General features: G+C 39.3%; 1 protein-coding gene across 9 annotated transcripts in view; it reads right to left on the bottom strand.

Annotated features, from left to right (window-relative positions):
- The window catches only part of LOC138735736 (band 4.1-like protein 1), a 251,623-nt gene that overhangs the window by 56,589 nt on the left and 175,324 nt on the right, over window positions 1-19,710 (bottom strand). For all 9 annotated transcript variants that reach the window (XM_069884045.1, XM_069884044.1, XM_069884047.1 and 6 more), the window contains 4 exons: window positions 12,421-12,525; window positions 9,827-9,869; window positions 4,851-4,926; window positions 2,339-2,557 (listed from right to left, as the gene is read on the bottom strand). In XM_069884045.1, coding sequence (XP_069740146.1) covers window positions 2,339-2,557; window positions 4,851-4,926; window positions 9,827-9,869; window positions 12,421-12,525 — 443 coding nt within the window. The remainder of the gene's footprint in view (window positions 1-2,338; window positions 2,558-4,850; window positions 4,927-9,826; window positions 9,870-12,420; window positions 12,526-19,710) is intronic.

The raw sequence follows: 19,710 nt of genomic DNA, 5'->3' as shown, positions 1-19,710 counted from the left end.
AAGATTGATGAATAGAGACTTGATAGTGTCATTGAGATGCTGGAGGTAGGAGTGGGCTATTCAGCCCTTCAAGTCTTCACTATTTAACACTATCGTGGCTCATCCCCTGTCTCAGTGCCATACCGATGCTCTCTCCATTTACCCCTAAATGTTTTGTGTCTAGGTTTCTCTCAAAAGTTTGCGTAATAACGTTGGCTCGTCCTCTGTCATGATCTGCGGTTGAAAACTTGACAAATTGTCTGCCGTGAGTAAAGACGTTTCTCTTCATCACAATCCATCGTGGCCGACCTGATGAGATAAGATGATGAACACTCTGCCCAGAACTGCCCTGGCAAGAGACAACTTCCAGCCCACTTTCCCTTGTATGTTTCAATAAGACCATTCTCCTCCCTTTATTTTTTATGAGCCTGTTGAACACAGATCTTGTTGACCTCGTCTTGCCTCATGATCGTTCAATCGTCCCAGCAAAAAGTCTAATAAATACACTGGTGTTCAGAGGGTCCTTCCGTGTACTTGTACAGAGATCACAAGTCATCATGGTGGCACAGCATGAAGGCAACAGTTTGCCGCAGTGATTGCAAGAGGATTGAAGTTCAGTTGTTAAATTTTTTTGTAGCGTCATCATTGAGTCCAGATGATCTTGCACCTGGAGCTTTGGACGCAGGTGTGATCTTCCTGTCCAATGCTACACCCACCCTGGAGGGAGTGCAATGATCCTGAGATGAGGAGTGTGATTGGTGAGGGATGTGGAATTGTTCCTTGAGAAGAGATTAAACAAATCAAACCCATTCTATGAAAAAAATCAATTAAAAAAAAAGACAAAAGAATCTGAAAATGCTAGAAACGTCCAATCAGGCCACAGCTGTGTAAAAGGTTCTCAAACAAATCACACAGCAACTGTGAAGGGAGAAGATCTGATTGAGTTTTACATGTGAAGAATCGTACGGCAAAACAGACACTTCCGATGAAAAGGAAGAGTAATCTGAATTTGTGATGAAATCCCATCGGCTGCCACATGCTGTACTAATCAAGGTTCAGAAGGATGAAAAATGATCTTGATGCAGCAGGGGAGATGTGGACTGAAGGCTTCCCTGAGCTTGGATATCCAGAGTGAAAAGCTGTACTCTCATAATAAAGGGTTCAGCTATTCTGCATTAAGAAAATGTCTTCAGCCAGAGGTACTTCAGTCTATGAGGGCTGTGGAGGCTTTGGATATTCAAGATTGATGCTTTTTGGAGACTGAAGAAATCAAGCGACAAGAGATGAATGCAGGAAAGTGCGGCCGAGGAAAAGATCATCTTTGATGATAATTGGGTGTTGAAGTTGGCACAGAGAGTTTCATGCTATTCTCGTGCCTGCTATCATATTCTCAAAAAGCTTTACGCTTCCATCCCCAGAAGCTGCCTGATCTGCAATTTCTACCATTTTCTGTACACTTTTCAGATTTCCATCTTTTGCAGTATGCGCACTGAGTATGCGCACATCCCCTTGAAAATTTCAAAAACGTGATCCCCGTGAAGGTAGGTGGCCAAGTTGCAAAGTCCTCGACTGTTCTAGCCAGTTAAGTTTTAATGCGATTATTCTTGCATAAATCCCCACACAATCTCAATCTAGACTCTTGGCGGATTTGGAGGTTAATTTGACTTGAAGTTTACCAGGTTTTCATCTTGCAAGATGACTGCCAATCAACTGAGAATAGTCCAGGTTAGAATCAATACTGGATTGTGAGGCTGCCAATCAACTGAGAATAGTTCAGGTTAGAATCAATACTGGATTGTGAGGAGTTTAACGAGATTCTGCATGTAACCAAATACAATCGAAAAGTTCTACAGGTGTATGGAAGCGCCAACACTCAGGACAAGAAAAAAACTCGAGGGTTGTTAACTTGGCCTGTGACGTCACAGGCACCAGTCTTCATTCCATCGAGGACATTTACAAGAGGCAGTGTCTTAAGAAAGCAGCTTCTATTCTTAAGGAGCCCCACCACCCAGACCATGCCCTCTTCACTCTACCATTGGGGAAAAAGGTACAGGAATCTGAAGACCAGCATTCAGAAGCCTAAGGACAGCTCCTTTCCCTCTGCTATCAAATTTCTGAATGAACAACAGACACTGCCTTACTTTGAATTTTTCTTCCACTATTTCTATTTTGTCAGTGATGCTGCTACAAATCCACAAATTTCAGGACATGTTCATGACCATAAATTCTGATTCTTAATCAGGTTGATAGCAGCTTAGAGGAAAATGGAGACTATTCAGTAAGTGCAATGCTTAGAACAGTGGATCAAATTGTGAAGCAGCTCAGGGAATACACAAACAATGCAGCCAAGTTTGTTTACCTGTAAGTCTTGTGCAGCTCTCCCACTCTCTCCTCAAGCTCTTTTGTCTGATTTGGTGCAAAACGAATCTCACTGACATAGTCAGGTCCATGTTCTTCAGGATCATAATCTCCCAGTTCTGCCTGAACAGTATATGAACCCAACAGAGCATGTGTAACAAAAGAGCAAGGTAATCGCCCAGAGATAATATCATCTCTCAGCTGCAGACAAAGGTAATACCTGAAGTAGAACAAAGCCAATGGAGTAATCACTCATGAGACAACATACATCGAAGACTGATCCAGCACACTTAAAACCACCAGTCAGGCATAACACAGTACAAAATAAGAACCTTCATTCTATGTCATCTAAAGGACAGAGCAGTGCAATGTAATAAAGCTGGTTATTGGCAAAATCATTTTGGAGATCAGGATTCAATCTTAGTCCAGACCGAGGGCATTCATGTCCATTCCGACTTATTGCCTCGGAGCAGTGAGCTGGGCCAAAATTGAGAGAGACGACAGGGAGAGCAAGTACAGGATGGGTGAAATTGGCCCAATATAGGGGTGAATTGGAGACCTTTCTGCATCTGAACCAGGACCAGAATTCAACCAATGGATTCCCAAATGTAACTGCCCGGCACTCAAATTAAGGCTCACCCGCTTCGTCGAGCAAATTTAAATGGTTAATGCTACTTATCACCTTGTGGAATCATTAGAAATATCACGCGTCTTCACCAAGAGCCAGGATAGTTGTACTTGAATGGATTATTACTGTCCAAATCATTTTTAAAAATTTGTACCTGATCATTGAATTTAACCCTTCACTTGCCATAATTCACTGCCATAATGAAAGTACTGTAGTTTTAACAGCTTCTGTGGAGGCTACGGGAAACCCCGGCCGTTCAAATGGTTTAGCATTCTAGTGCAAACCCAGAAAGGTCACATTCACAGTTCATGGATACTTTAAATTGATTCTCGCTCAGTGGAATTTTTAATATTTCAGCTGCATTGATAGATGCACTTTTATCAAAGTGAAAAATCTCAGTCTCTCTGGGGGGAGAAGGGAGCAAAGGGAATGCTCTCAGTTTAAAAGTAATATTGCAGGCAAACTTCCAGCAGTCTTATCATACAGGAAACATAAACCCCTGAAGCCCCAGAGATTTCCTTGATTCAGTTCAAGGGCTTGAAGATTTCAAGAACAGATTTGGAAAATAAACCTGACAAAAACATGTTCCTCTTGTACAAATCTGATCCAATTTCTCAGCATCTAGACTTTCTGGGCTTCAAGAGTGGCATGTTCTTGTATTCATTGCATTATTCAAATTTTTACAACAAATGAACAAGGTTTTTTTAAAAAAAAGGACTATGAAAACACAAGGTGTTAACATTTTTGAATAAAAACATTTTCACGGCTCATAAGGCACAGAAATTAATTTTAAAAAGTCTTGATAAAGCTGATCACACAAAAACTGCGCTGATGTTAGTTCCATGAAATAAACATGTTTACTCTGGGTGACAATATGTTGAAAATACAGTTTATATCTCTGTTTCCCGTATCAGAGAGTAAATTTAAAGCTGAATGACTGACTTAACACAAGTGCTTCCCAAATGTATTCTTCGCTCCTGAAGTGACTTCTGTCAGACAGCAAACACTTTGTTGAAAGGCAAATTATAAATTATATATGCACACATCTATATATTTATAAATAATTAAAAGGTGGTCATCATTTGATGGAGAAAATATGTTTCCCCCCCCCACCCCCGAAAGCCATCACACTGATACTCAACTATATTAATGGGAATGTTACTGGATAATTGTTTTTTAAAAATGATACAGCACAGTCGAGGCCCATTTCAGCCATTTAAGTCCGTGCGGCTCAATTACACCCAATTACACAGGGTGGGTAGAAACCAGAGCACTTGGGAAAAAAAAACCCATGCAAGTCACGAGAAAATATACAGTGCAGGATTCAAACCTGGATTTCTGGTGCTCAAATAGCACTACGCTAACTGTGCCTTCTCGACGTGGAGTTATTCTAATTGGATGGTGGAAGCAGGTGCTCAAACAACATTTAAGAAACAAGTAAACAAGCAATTGAATTGCCAAGGCATGGAAAGTTACAGTCTAATTGCTAGCTAGTCAAGGAGTAATTAGTGATCCTCATGGACATATTGAGTTGAAGGGCCTGATCCTTTGCTTGAATATTTCTTCACCCCTGACTGGAAGCTGGAGAATTTATGTTGAATTTATGTTGAACATAAAAGTTCAATATTATTATGAAATGACCACTTTGTAAAAAAATTTTTTGGAGGGCCACAGCAATGCTGGATGGATCTTAACTCTGAGATTCCCAAGGAAATCACCCTGTTCAACATCACCAGCTGTAGAAATCAACGGCAGCTCACTATCGCCTCCTCAAGAGTATGTCGAGGCAGACGTCACTGTCCTTGCCACCAAAATTTGGATCCAGAGAATAAATAAAGTTCATCAACAGCTTCACATGCACGAGTCTGACAGTTGCTAATCTTACCTTGTGATATCTTCAGACAGCTGCGTTGGGTCTGGGGGATAGAACTTCACTGTGAATGCAAGATGCCAAGGGCCGCCTACAGAATAGAGGAAGGCCAAGAAATAGGTGACGTTGCATCTAAAAAAGCATGTGCTCCTCATAGCCTTGACTTTAACTATCGTGCAAAGCCAGAACCTGCTTTTCAAGGGGCTCGATGATTCAATATTTAAATTCAATCACATAATAAAAACTATTTTTATGTACAATCAGCAAAAGGACAATTACACAAAACCCCATCTCGATCACCAAATTCATCTACATCTCCTGCTGCTTCAAAGAAGCAGCCAACACATCAAAAGTCTCATCTTACTCCAGCTGAAATCCCTTCACCCTTCTCTGTTGGACAGAAGATTCATGAATGTAAGGTCGCACCTCATCAGATGCAAGATCAGTATTATCCTCCGCTGTTATCAGACTCTTGAATGAACCTCACACAAGTAAAATAATGTTGCCTTTGCTGTTCTAACTCATGTTATCCACTTTGGAGGTAAGAACAGGAAAGAGGATTATTATTTAAATGGTATCTGTTTAGGAAAAGGGGAGATGCAGCGAGACTTGAGTGTTGCTGTACATCGGGCGTTGAAAGTGGGCCTGCAGGTGCAGGAGGCGGTGAGGAGGGTGAATGGTATGTTAGCGTTCATAGCGAGAGGATTTGAGTACAGGAGTAGGGAGATCCTGCTGCAGCTGTACAGGGCATTGGTGAGACCATACCTAAAGTATTGCGTGCAGTTTTGGTCGCCTTATCTGAGGAAGGATATCCTTGGCTTGGAGGGGGTGCAGAGAAGGTTCACGAGGCTGATACCAGTGATGGAGGGGCTCGCATATGAAGAAAGGTTGGATAGACTAGGCTTGTATTCTCTGGAATTTAGAAGATTGAGGGGGGATCTTATAGAAACATAAAATTCTTAAGGATTTAGACAGACTAGACGCAGGAAGGTTGTTTCCAATGCTGGGAAAAACCAGAACTAGGGGCCATAGTTTCAGGATAAGGGGGATTTTTTTTTAGGACTGAGAGGAGGAAAAATTTCTTCTCTCAGAGAGTGGTAAATGTGTGGAATTCTTTGCCACAGGAAGTAGTTGAGGCCGGTTCCCTGTCAATATTTAAGTGTTGGTTAGTGTGGCCAAGGGGATTAGGGGGTATGGGGAGAAGGCAGGAACCGGGTACTGATCAGCCATGATCGTAGTGAATGGCGGTGTAGGCTTGAAGGGCCAAAATGGCCTACTCCTGCACCTATTTTCTATGTCTCTCTGTATCACTGCATGGTGTTTTTAGTGCTGGGCTCAGTATTGAATTGCTCACAAAAACAATGTCACTTTGTGACTTGTGGCAATAAACTTGAACTTGAAAATATTGCAACTCAACTCAAGATTAGAAGCATCTTAAATACTAGAAAGGAAATTAGGAATATTTTTGATATAAGGAAGAGTTGATTTAAATTTTCTTAACTCCATCTTACATCCCATGTTAAGAATAAGGTCTATGAACAGATCAACAGAGCTTAATAGTAATGTTGCCTCCCTGAACTAATCTCATTTGCCACATGTCCCTCCAAACCTTCTCTGTTAATATAATGACCCAAATGTCTTTTAAACACTGCAATTTTATTTGCCTCTACCTCTTCTCTGGCAGCTAATTCCACATGTCGACCACCCTCAAGTCTCATTTAAATCTTTCCCCTTCCCCGAAAATCTTTACCCTCTAGTTTCAGACTCCCTTACCCTGGGCGAGAAAAGTTCAAGTCCATTCCCTTATCAATGCCCCTCGTAATTTTGTATACATCCAAAGATTATTCGTCAGCTAGCTACCTTCCAGAGGAAAAAAAAATCTCCTACTAACTTGACTCCTCCAGTCCTGGTATAATCTTCCTGAATCTTTCCTATACCCTTTCCAACTTGATGACACCCTTCCTATAACTTTGGTGAGCAGAATACTCCAAGTGAGGTCCCACCAACATCTTGCACTTCAGTGATTTGACTTCCCAACTCTTGTCCTCAATATCCTGGCCAATGAAGGAAAGCCTGTCAAATACCATCATACCACCTGCTCTACACTTGTCATTACTTTCAGGGAATGATGCAGTTGCACCCCCCAGATCTCCGTGCTCTGCAGCACCATCTGAGGCTCTGCCATTTACTATACCCTACCCTCTCCACCCTACCTTAGATTTATTTCCCAAAATACATCACTTCACATTTGTCATTGTTCAATTTCATCTGCCATCCTTGACTCACTTACCCAGTTCATCAAGATCCAGTCACATACTTAGATATCATTCATCATCGAACACCATACTACCACTTGGTGTCATCCTCAGTCTTGGGGCCATGCCAGATACATTTTCATCCAAATCTTTAACCTAAATGTTAACAGCAGACCTTGCCACAATCCTGTCACTGACCAGTGGTCACAAGCTTCAAATTTAAAAACAACCCTCCTCTATCTTTCTCAGACTCCTTGAACCAAGTTAATTTTGTATTCCGATGGCAAGCTCACAATGACGTAACCTTTTGGATCAGTCCAATAATACCAGTCCAATAATATCAATAATATCAAAAGATTGGAGTTGCAGGACGATAGGCTTTTAATACCATAAGACTTGAACCATGCTCCTGTTCTGGCCCGATTCCAGGACTTGTACTGAGGGAGGGACTTGGGTTAACTGCCTTTATTATGGAATTCCAGAGGGGTGGAGCCACAGAGGGAAGGCAGGCCAGACAAACACATGAACCTAACATATACACAGTCCCAAAACCAGTATACAGTGATGTATCACCACACGGCCTAGCATGTGCAATTTTGTCAATGGCCTCGCCAAATATGTACCACTCTGACCTCACCAATCTCTTGTAAATAACTCGATTAAATTCATTAAAGATTATTTCCCAAAGATCAAGGCATGCTCAATATCCCAAATCAGATTTTGCATTTTGAAACACAGATAGATCCTGTGTTTCAAAATCCCCTCTTGTAACTTTCCTGCTGCTTATAGTTGGTTTGTTGGCCTTGAGTTCCTTGGTTTATTTTTGTAGCCTTTCTTCTCTAGAAAAGTGCAACATTACCTACCTTCCAGTTTTCTGGTACTTCACCAGTGACCAACAATGATGCAAATATCCCTGCCAAGGACCTTTATTTCTTTTTAATTTAGACATATAGAAAGTAAACCAATTAAGTAGCTAAACAAGATATGCAAGGTTTGCCAGAGGCCCTTGTCAAGATAGCATGCAGTGGAAAATTAATTTATGGCAAAATTCAAATTGTTTCCAATTTCAATGGGATTGCACAACAATTGTTCGAGCCCAGATTGAATGGCAACAGAAGAATGACTGTATTAAATAGTTGATAAAATTATTAACACAAATTCATGTTTCAAGTCAAAAGATCAAATGGTTTCTCAACAGAAATGAATTTTTAAACTTTACATTCGAAAGCCAGCAGCAGATTAAGTTTAAGCCGTTGCCCAAATTTTCAATCATTCCAAGGATATGAATTTCAAGGAAAAGAATCTCAGGAGTGTACGTGATGCCATGTCAATAAATTTGAAATCTGAATCTGGGTTAAACCTGCACTTATTGTGTACATGTACTTGCTGAAGACGATGGTCCAAGAAGAAAGAGAGCCATGGAATTTTACAGCACTGAAACAGGCCCTTCAGCTCAACTTGTCCATGCCACCTAAGCTTGTCCCATGTTTCAGCCTATATCCCGAAGAAATGTTCCTATCCACGTATCTGATCAACTGCCTTTTACACATTATAATTGAACCTGCATTTACCACTTTCTCTGGCAGCTTTGCTCCTTTCATAACCATCAGCCGCTGGATAAATCAGAGGTCTATGTAACATAGTCTATCTTCTTTACAGGAAAAAAATACAAATGGTCTTTGAATAACTTGGGAAATACATTTGATTTGAACTCCCTTTTGTTCAATACAACCTGCTGCATAACCTTTCCATCTTTCCAAAATAAGTGGTCCACTTCCAAATGAGGACAAATGTATAATAATCAATCAGTTCTGATGAGAGTCTAAATTTTCATCAAATTTTTCTTCTCATCTTACGAATATATTCTGGGATAAATTATCCAATCAAAAACAAGACGGCACAGCCTTCAGGTGAGAGAAATAAGTTTAAAAGGAGATCTGAGGGAAACAATTTTTAAAAAAATCAAGAGTGGGCAATGTCTGGAACTCGCTGCCAGCAGTGGTAGAATTGGCTATAATCCCTCTGTTTAAGAGACTTGAACTTGAACAGGCAAGGAATATAAAAAGGATATCCACCCGATGCCATGAAAACGGGACAAGTGTAGCTTGGCAAAATAGTGCAGCCATGGTGGACTGAAGAGGTAGGTTTAGGTAGTAAAACTCAATTACTGATTTTGACCACTGTATAAATAGAAAACTAAAAGCAACGGAATAGTTGATGTACAAATGAGACAAGAAAATGACAATGAAGTGCTCGCATGCATTAAGATTGAAGCAAAATGATAACAGAGAGAAATTCATCACAAGCAAGGTGACAACATCAATTCCAGGAGGACAGTAAATCCATTGCATCTCACTGATAACTTTAAATGAAAGTGACAGCTTGAGTCATGCATGCAAGAGAGAAGACATTAAGTTTGATTCAGGCGCCTTGATCATGGCTTGATGAAGGGCTCAGGCCTGAAAGAATGGTGATGCATCTTTGTCATAAAGAGCATTATGTGACCTGTTAAGTTTCTCCGGCACTTGTGTGTATTACAGCATCTGCTGTTTTTCTTGTTTAACTAATGACAGTAAGTGGGTGTTGCTTCATCAGAGAATGATCACACATCAAACTGTGCACCCAAGGCCAACATTTCAAGAAAATGGGGATAAACATTGAATTTATTCCTCAGTTTAACTTAAATGCACTGAAAATATGTGAATTGTTGCCAAGAAGGTGGTATGAAAGACTCACTTCGAATTTGTTTCTTTATATCTTTTGAAGGGTCCAGCCAGTTCTGAAAAGCAAATCCAAAAGACATCACATAAGTGCATTGGTGCATTCACTTTTCACATCCTGAAGAGCTAACTGCTTGTCACTAACATTGAAAATACTTTCACTTTGGATGCTGTGAACTAAGTTCATAACATATTATTGACCAGTACATTGTATTTGTATTATTTTATAAAAATTATCTGATGTCAACTTGTATTCACATTGGAGTTAATGTTTCCAATGCTTCATGTTCAAAAGCCATCAGTCGAAAACAACTGACTGCTTTACTCCCTGACTCCCCAACACCACTCACTCCCATATAGATTACTTCAATGTAGATCTACTTTCTGCTGTAACTAGCAAATTTGGGATTGCTTCAGGACAACAAATTATATGGCACGTGCTCTGCCAATAAAGTAACTGGACTGGGCACTATTTCAGGAATGAGGATAGTATGTTTTCTCACAGGTAAAACCATAAAAAATGTTGGTGTGTGCAGATTTAGTGATGTATTTTTAAAAATCTCCATCCATTAATTATTGATGGTAAATTCATGCAACTTAAAGACAACAACAAGTGTTTTGGAAACAGCAAAACATCGAACCATAGAATGCCAAAGCACAGAAGCAGGCTTCTTCGGCCCTTCTAGTTTGTGCCGAACCATTTTTTTTTGCCATGTTCCACCAACTTGCACCCAGTCCATAGCCCTCCATATCTCTCCCATCCATGTACAAGTCCAAATTCTTAAATGTGAATAAATTGAACCCCCTTAAACATGGAGTTAGAATTCAACATGGAAATTATTTTTAGTTTATAAGTCTGGATTTTTTCCATGTTAGTGAACGCAGACTTTAAACACCCTTTTCTTCATTCACAAATATGCAGGAAAAAAATAAAATTTGGTTCAATTTGGATTAATTTAAACAGGATGGCAACATAAAAACAATAGTGCCATTTGCTACCATGTCCCTTCAGTCTACAACTTGAAATAGATTGAAAATCACTTCAAAATACTTTTTTGTTGAGATCTGTTAGAAGGAGCCACCCAAACAGCAACCTTCTATCTTCATTTTACCAGACTCATGTCGGTCTAATTTCTCAGTCACATTCCCTGGTGGCTCATTCGTGATTTCCTGATTTTGGACCAGTGTTACATTACCATCTGGGAGACTGTACATTTGTACAGTTTGGCTTTTAAAGTCAAACATTTTTCTTTTAAATATTTTCTTTTTGATTTTCCATTATTAAACCAGGAGAATACATCATTGACTGTTACAGAGCATATCAGTATCTTCCAACAATCCACTTTTATGTGATGTTTCTCCTCTTATTCCCACCCCCAGAAAGAAGGAAAAGTAGAGATACCAAGAAAGAAAGAGAGAGAGAAGAAAGAGAGGCTGGGTGTGGTGTCGATGCTTCAAGTGTGTATCGATACAAGCTGTGGAGCCATCCCCTTGTATCCATCTGTCGGTGAATCTCTGTGGCTACAGTTGTGCTCCTGTTTACTTCAAATATGGCTGCCAAATTTTAACAAAAGTTCTGTGTCGGTTTCTAAGATTATACGTAATTTTTTTCCCCCATGGAAATACAGGTATGCCTCTTGATAATCCACTTGCTGATATGAAGAGGGGAGTCAGACTTCCAGGTTATTGCTATACATATTTTTGTGATGGACAAAGAGATAAATACAAATTGAATTTGGTTATTAAAGTCAAAAATTTACAAAGATTGGGAAGGTTGAACTAGAAGTAAGAAAAAAGTTCAAAATTGATTATTTCTCTGAGGTTTTAAATTCTTGTTTTGGTATCATTTTACATGAATAACAACTGCAAAATAGAATTCAAGCTCAATCATCCACATTTCTGGCAATAAACTATTGTAATAATTTTTCAGAAAGAAATATTATTTGAATGATTTATTACCACAAGTGTCAATGATCCCTTAATGCATATAACATTCAATATTGTATCCAACCACCCAGCGATTCACGCTCTGAATTTTGTCTCAGTTTGAAGCCAGACTTGACAGATCACACATTACACACCTCCACAATATTCATAAACATAATGGCTGCTGCCGCACAACTCCAGAAATCTAGGCTTAATTTTGACTCTGGTGCTGTCTGGTTGGAATTTACACATTTTCTTTGTGATTTCATGAATTTTCTACAGGTGCACCAGTTTCTTCCCTCTTTTCAAAGGTGCAAAGTTAACTGATTGCCTTTCATCACTTGAGTGCAAGTGAGAGAAAATAGGGGGAACATGGGAGAATAATGTGTGTCAATGTGCGGTTGTTGGTCAATGCAAATTAAGTTGACTGAAGGGCCTGATTCCACGTGTCTGGCTCTGAAAACCACTGTACTGAAATACTGTAGTGATTACTATGGCATTCACTGTTTGACAATTTGGAATTCTTAGAGATTAGTTTGGGAAAGTCATTATATAATTAAAGCCCTTTTCGTTCATCAAAAAGTGGGGATGTCCACAATGCTGTGTGTGTATCTGTTGTACCACTGCATGGTTAAACAATTTCTGGAAGACACTCCCAGTTATAAGTAGAATTACATCACTTACTTTTTGACTTTCCGAGTCACAGAATTTCAGACCATAGTAATCCTTCTCCAGCAGATTGAGGTGCTCACAGACCAGATCAAATAGCGTTTGGCCTTTGGCACGCTTCTACAAATTGGAGAAAAGTCACAGCATTACAAAATGTAGAAAGGCTAGAAAACATGGACGTCTCATGTCAAATATACAAACCCCCATTCTCAATGTTCAAGTTACAAGCTTGATTAATAGCATGCAGGTGTTGCAGTTCGCATCCCAACAGCTCTAAAGCTTTCCACTGCCCACATATCTTCTTCGCAAATATTCTTCAGCCTCTCACCTCCATCTCAGGAGTCAATGCTCTCAGATATACAAGCATCTGTGAACAGTCCATGAATCAAGGTAAAATCGGAAGATTTGTTTTGCCAACTCCTCACTCAATGACTCAAAAGGGCTTCTCTTTCTCTGACTGCAAGGGGTACCAGGCAATTTCTGCTGATGGCAAATCTGTCTGCCTTACGGCAGATGACATGGAATTTCTTGTAATATCACACCTGTATTATGATGACATAATAAAATAATCTCAAATCCTGTACACTTCCTTTTGAAAGATGGCTGACTATCACCTTACAACAAGTCCTGCTTGGCGTTGGCGTACCTGCATTAAAAGCTCATATGACAAAGCTAGGACAGAAGAAGCAAAGAGAGAGAGAGAGATAGAGGGAGAGAGAGAGAGAGAGAGAGAGAGAGAGAGAGAGAGAGAGAGACAGAGGGAGAGAGAGAGAGAGAGAGAGAGAGAGAGAGAGAGAGAGAGAGAAAATCTTGAAAAATAAAAACCTCTGATGCAACAGCATCCCTGCACCTCTATCACCTGAGTGAAAGAGATTTGAGTGGAGATTGAACTAATCAACCAGCTTTGTGCACATTGCAAAACGAAAGACAAGATACCATGGTCTTACTTGAGGACGAATGACCAACATGTACTCGGTTGTTTTTAATACATAAAAAAAAGTTGTAAAAGAAGAAAAATCCATGTTGAATACTTGGCAGTATTTCACTGATTAAGTTACTGAAAAGTCTACATGAAGATCCAGCTATTCTGCTGATGAGAGTCGAGTGTTTTAATATCCTTCACAGACCGACTCCAATAAACACTGCCAGTGGTACATGCGGAGGATATATTGCACTTACAACAGGCTGCACATCACATGATTTCCACGCTGTACTACATTGCACAATTCCAAAGAGATTCACGCAGAAGAAACTGGCTTTAAAGTAACTGTTTCAGTGTTACAGTTGCAATAGCTGAAAATTACACTGATCCTCCAGATTTCAATGGCTTCTCAGACACCATCGCTGTGTTGTGCATGTTATCTATTTCCCCCCCTTCCATTAAGCAAATACATATGATTGTGTCAAGGACAGTATAATTTCTTGGTTTTTGCTGCTCACTTGACATTTTTGCTGAGCGTCTTTTCATCTTGTATTTCTCAAGCTTGATTACCTCTTTCAGATTTCAGAGATTTCTTCAGTGGGTTGTTGAACCACTGTTATAGAACATTGAAAAATAAACACTCAGGCATTTGCCTCACAATTATGGATAAAGTGATTCCTTTAACTTGACAGCTAAATTGGCCAGAAGGCAACATATATTAAAATGGCTTAATTAATAAATCCAGGATTGAACCGGCTGCTTCCCTCTTCTTCCTTTACACAGAAACTATATTACTTATTTGCTTCTCACTTTGTCTGGTGGGACACCAGTTAGCAAGAAACTTTAAGTTAACTGTCCATTTAATTCAAAACAAATCATGGAGGCAATGCAGTCAAAAAAATATCTTTTATGGATCATTTTAAAACTCCTGCTTTCATTTTTATTTCCATATTCAATCATATCATATGAGCATACTGTTGTGAGCCCAGAGGACCCCAAAACCCAGCAGCAATAGATATTCATCAAGACAAATGGTTACTTAAACAAAAGTTGTTTTTAATTATCTTTAAACATGAAAACAGAATCAATCTTTAACTTATCTCTATTGACTCACTTAACCCCCTTCTAATTCTAAGCGCACATATATGTCATGTGTGTCTAAGTTCAAAAACGTTCTTTGCTTCACAGTCCAATCTCACTTCTCATTCCTCCAAGTTCTCTGGTTGCAGGCAATTTTTATACTGTGCACAGAATTTAACATTTATAAAGTTCACCAGGCTTTGGTGCTTGAAAAGTAAATGGTTACCACTCAGGATGGTTCTTATCGGTTTTCAGAGAGAGATTTGTTGTTCCTTTTATATCTGCCACTTTAGTGTCTTGTTGATGAAATATGCCCCTTCAGGGTTCTCCAGATGATAAGCTCTTTATTTCATGTCACCACAGAGTTCCTCTTTTTTCTCTTATTCCAAGTGAAACATTAGACAGCCAGTCCTCTCCTCTTGTATGAGCCACAAGGGCTTTGACCAGGCTTGCCAGCTTGTCCTGTTCCAGTCCCAGCTACTTCTGCTGGCTGTAACACTGTACAAGTGATCTGTCTGACTGACTGTCTGTCTGTCTCTCTCTCTCTTTCTGAGGGAAAGCCTGTTTGACTCTCTCTGCTTACAAAACCACATGACCCCCTTAGAAAAGCAAGCTCTCTTCCAGACAATCTGCAGCTCCAGCAAGATCTTTCAACTGTTGGCATTTGTAAACAACAATCCATTAGTGACGTCTCTTGAGCACTCTTCAAAGCTCTTGCAAAATCTATGTCTAGCATGTGGCAGAGCTGCAGTATTTTAAATAGGATCTGTTTTAAAGTGTTTGCATGTCACCTACTCCAACAAACCTTTCCCAATTTATCTCCCAAAAACAGATCTATAGACTGTTACATCACGAACAAAATACATAAATTACATAAAAATATATCTTTATCTTATTCGAGTTTTGTTCATAGAGGCATCACAGATTAAGGCACCCAATTAACTTCATTCTAACCAATAAGCAGTCACCTATATATTTAACCATACATTTCTTCATCTGCCCATTGTAACATTTTCAAGTTGAAAGGGGAGGGGGTCAGAATAAATCTTAGTGAATTTATCACTGGGGCATCATTGTATATATACGCATATATATACATTATTCCAATTCCACATCAAGTGTGCCGGTCAAACTCCTCTCCACTGAGATTACGGAGAGGTTACATCCTTAACCAATCTCAGTAACTGCCATATTACTGGTGACCACTTGATGTTGAAAACATCAGTCCTTCGATGGAGTTTAGCTGTTATGCTTTCCATCAAATGTACACTTTTTGACTTTTCTCTCCATTGTTGGACAGTTGGTTTTACATTTCTCCGCAATACTGTCATCACCTCCTTTGCAATCAGCAACAACACGTCAAGTAAATGTGCCTGTTTTTTGGTACGAAATATCCCATTTCATTTTTAACCTTGACTATTTTCAAAACAATTGCAAAGCCTGCTTCAAGTTATTTTGAAAACGGTCACTCTGTGGCCAGAGTATTGCACTCCAGAATTTACAGCATTTTAAAATTTCACCTAAACACCAGGAGGAGGCAATACGGAGCATTGAAACCAGTATAATATATACCAGTGTTGGCTGAGAAGCACGAAAATCAGTAGACACGCGATTGTGGTTAAAAACCAGAAATGCTGGAGGAACTCAGCAGGTCTCACAGTGTCCATAAGAGGTCAAGATACATAATGGACGCTGCAAGACCTGCTGAGTTTTGGTGTTTTTACTGCAATCACTGCGTCTTCAGACTTGTGTTTCTCACCCATTATTACATGCTCACCTATCACTGCGCACTCTGTATTCAAGTCTTCCCGCCACAATAACAAAGCTCAAGAGGCCTGCAATAACATTGGAAGTATAACATGGCCAGTGCTTCCACACAAGCGTTCATGTCAAAGTGGTCACTCTATTAATGCAGGATTAAATATCACCCGTTACACAAAGGAAATACAGAACCTCATAATCAATGAACAGCCACTGTACACCTCCGTCTCCTGCTTATTTCTTGTTCTTCTTTCCAAGTCCATAAAATTGTTTTGAATATGTAGGATGCAAACTCCTTTTTGGACAGAATCTTTCTCTTTGGTAGTTTGCTCAGAGCAATTTCATTATTGAGCATTGCCAGTTGGAAGCACTTTGTGGGAAATTATCAACCTGCAACTTGAATGTTCTTTCCATAACACAATGGAAAAGCATGGAATATGTGACCTCAGTTTCCCTGAAGTGTTCAATTAGAATCTAGTTTTGTTTTCTAAATCAAGACTGCCTTTTTGAAAAAAAACACTCCTAGAACTCATGCACTTGAAAATAACACCAAAAGGATCAAATACAATTTAAATTATAAATTAACTGAACAGTACTGCAAAACACTACTATCATATACATTGTGATCATGGGTCTGAATGAATGTCTCTCAAACACACTTACTAATAAACAGGCTAAGCACTGCTAGTTATCTCTCAGACAGAATAGGACATTGTGCAAGAGCGAACAAACTAACCAGCAACCACTTCGGCAAAACAAATTGCACAATTTCTATCACCGTTCACATCATGTGCAACAGAAATCGGATTGATCCTACTTCTTACATTTTGAATGAGCAGTCTAAATTTTTTTTTCCCAATCAGCTTCAGCCGATTTTGTTCACGTTGGAGACTTCTTATATTTGTTTGGGACCTAATGATGGGCTCAAACACACGATATTCCATTGCAAGTCACTCAATTCAAGGACTCATAAGAAAAAAGAACGGTGGAAATATTCAAGATGACAAAAAGCAACAAAGACAGAAACATTGGTCATTGACCTGAAACATCAACTTCATCAGAAGTTGGAATCAGATGAAAATAATATTTCTGAAAGTATTCAGCAAACTGGGCAGCATCTGTAGAGAGATGAACAGATTGATTGTTTAGGACCAGGAGTTTTCACAAAAGTGGAAATGGATATACTTATACATGGTGATGCAAGGAAAGGGAAATACAGAGGAGAGAACAAAAAAAGGGCATCCAGTCAAGTAGAGAGCAGCGAGATTAAATGGATAAGCCAAGGTAACAAACCCACCCAAAAGGGTGCAGATGTGGAATAATTACATCAAAATCAAAAATGATCTCATCATCAAATTCTGAAATTTAAAAATGTAAATTATCTAAAACTGTAGCACTCCAAGCCCAGAAGGTGGTATTGCACCCAGTCAGATAATGAGGTGATGTGCTGATCTTAAATTAAGCTTTGCCCTTGGCAGTGCCCCACTCCTTCCTGCCTTGGCAGGAAGTCATTAGATCATTGTCTTTACGAACCAACAACACTTTTAATTTTGTTTGGGACCAAAGGGACTTTGTTAGTACAAACAAAGAAACAGCAAGGAAAATTCACCAGACAATGGTAACTTCAAAAGTAATAGTTTATTAAACTATTAATTACATAACATTTTTTACTCATCTCTAAATTTAACTCCATGCGCAAATGTAAATATGTGGTGTGTAATAAAGTCCCAACCTCTGAAAAGTCAAATTTAAAACTTCTGCATCATTTTAGTCTTGTTTGAGGGTCTTATATTTTCAGTTCAGAAATAATTATAAAGTGATTTTAAACATTACATCTTCAGGCCTCTTTAAACTCACAATTCTTTTGATGAGTTATCCTTCAGAGATATTCTTCAAACAGAAGTGACCATCTTTTGAGCCTGTGAATAGGAGCATACAAATTCTGTCTTTCCAGGAAGTCAAATCATCTTCTTTTAAATTAAGGCTTTGGAATCTGTATTCCTCTGTCTTAAAGAGAGTCAGAAGTAGGCTTCTCTTTTGAAATCTAGTTATTCTGGGCCTCCCTTTTATTAGGACTAACATATAGGCAGCTTTTCCTCCTCTGCAGGAAATATTGTTGCTGGTCAGCCCTGTCTGAGCAGGATGGTGAATTTCCTTAAACTGACCTCTGTCTCAGATTTCAATAATATATTTTTGGCAAATCTCTCATGTCACATGGTATGCGACATCATTTTTCTCTTTAACATTCAGAAAATCTTTTCACATGGATGTGCTAAAACCAGTCAAGTCCACTAACTCACAGAATCTAAGTAATTAATTTTGTTGAATGGTTGTCTTCTGATTGAAGGCTGTCTGCCCACAGACACAAAAAGGCTGCGCATTTATACAGGTGCTTCTGAGTTAAAACTTACTGTTTTCAGTTCTCAAAGCCATCATAAACCATCTTTTTGGCTTCAACTGCAAAAGTAGCCATTTCATCTTTCAAACTGGCTTCTCTGTCTTCCATCTCAAAGACCCATGTGTATTTAAAATGCTTATGTGTTGTCTTTGTGCCCTTGTAACCACCAATAACTAACATTAAACCATATTTAGATAAAATACAATTTTAACATTAGACTAAAGATTAATCATAGCACATTCGTCACAATGTGCCTCACCGCATCCTGCATTCAAGAGGCAAGTATGCACCAAAAGTCATGCAATCCATTTGACTGCAAGACTGAGAAGGTGGCTGAAAGTGCAGGCTGTGGAATGCAAGTCTGGAGCATGTACAGGGCTAGTTGATTTAACATGTGGTGTAGATTAATGTTCTGGTGAACAGTTGCAGCAAATGATACCATGGTGTGAGGAGTGGCGGGAAGAGAGAGAATCAAAGCCAACCAAGGCAAGAAACGGTCAACTCTGGTTACTGTGACTGAGCTTGGAGATGCATTCTCTGATCTTGATCATTGAGGGAGTACCTCATCCCGTTACAAGATGGCATCCAAGACCTCAAGATTCATCTTCTGACTTTGATCACTGTTGCCATCTGATCCCATTGTCTTGGAAGCAAGTTTTGGGAGGCATTTTGATCACTGAATTTAGAGGAGTGGTTCTCAACCTTTTTTTCTTTCCACTCACATACCACTAAGTTATTCCTATGCCATAGGTGTTCTGTGATTAGTAAGGGATTGCTTAGTACATGGTGAAAAAATGTTTGAACACAACTGTTTTAATCATACCTAATTAAATCGTTATGTGCACAGTTTCAAAACTCCAAAGAAAATGGGCCAATGACAAATTTTCTCAAGCAAAATATTTCAGTAACAATTGTGTCAAGAGCAGTGATTCTCAACCTTCCCTTCCCATTCACAGACCATCTTAAGCAATCCCTTACTAATCACAGAGCATCAATGGCATAGGGATTACTTCAAATGGTATGCGAGTGGAAAGAAAAAGGTTGAGAACCATGGATTTAGAGCATCTTGTCCACAACCCAATTCCCCAACAACGTCTGGTAATATTAAAGCCTATCTCCTTCTGTTATCAGGAGAAATTCACTT

This window comes from Narcine bancroftii, chromosome 6 (genome assembly GCF_036971445.1).
Source record: "Narcine bancroftii isolate sNarBan1 chromosome 6, sNarBan1.hap1, whole genome shotgun sequence".
NCBI classification, from domain to species: Eukaryota; Metazoa; Chordata; class Chondrichthyes; order Torpediniformes; family Narcinidae; genus Narcine; species Narcine bancroftii.
The sequence above is the reverse complement of the archived record's forward strand: the minus strand, read 5'-3'. Positions and strand labels throughout refer to the sequence as shown.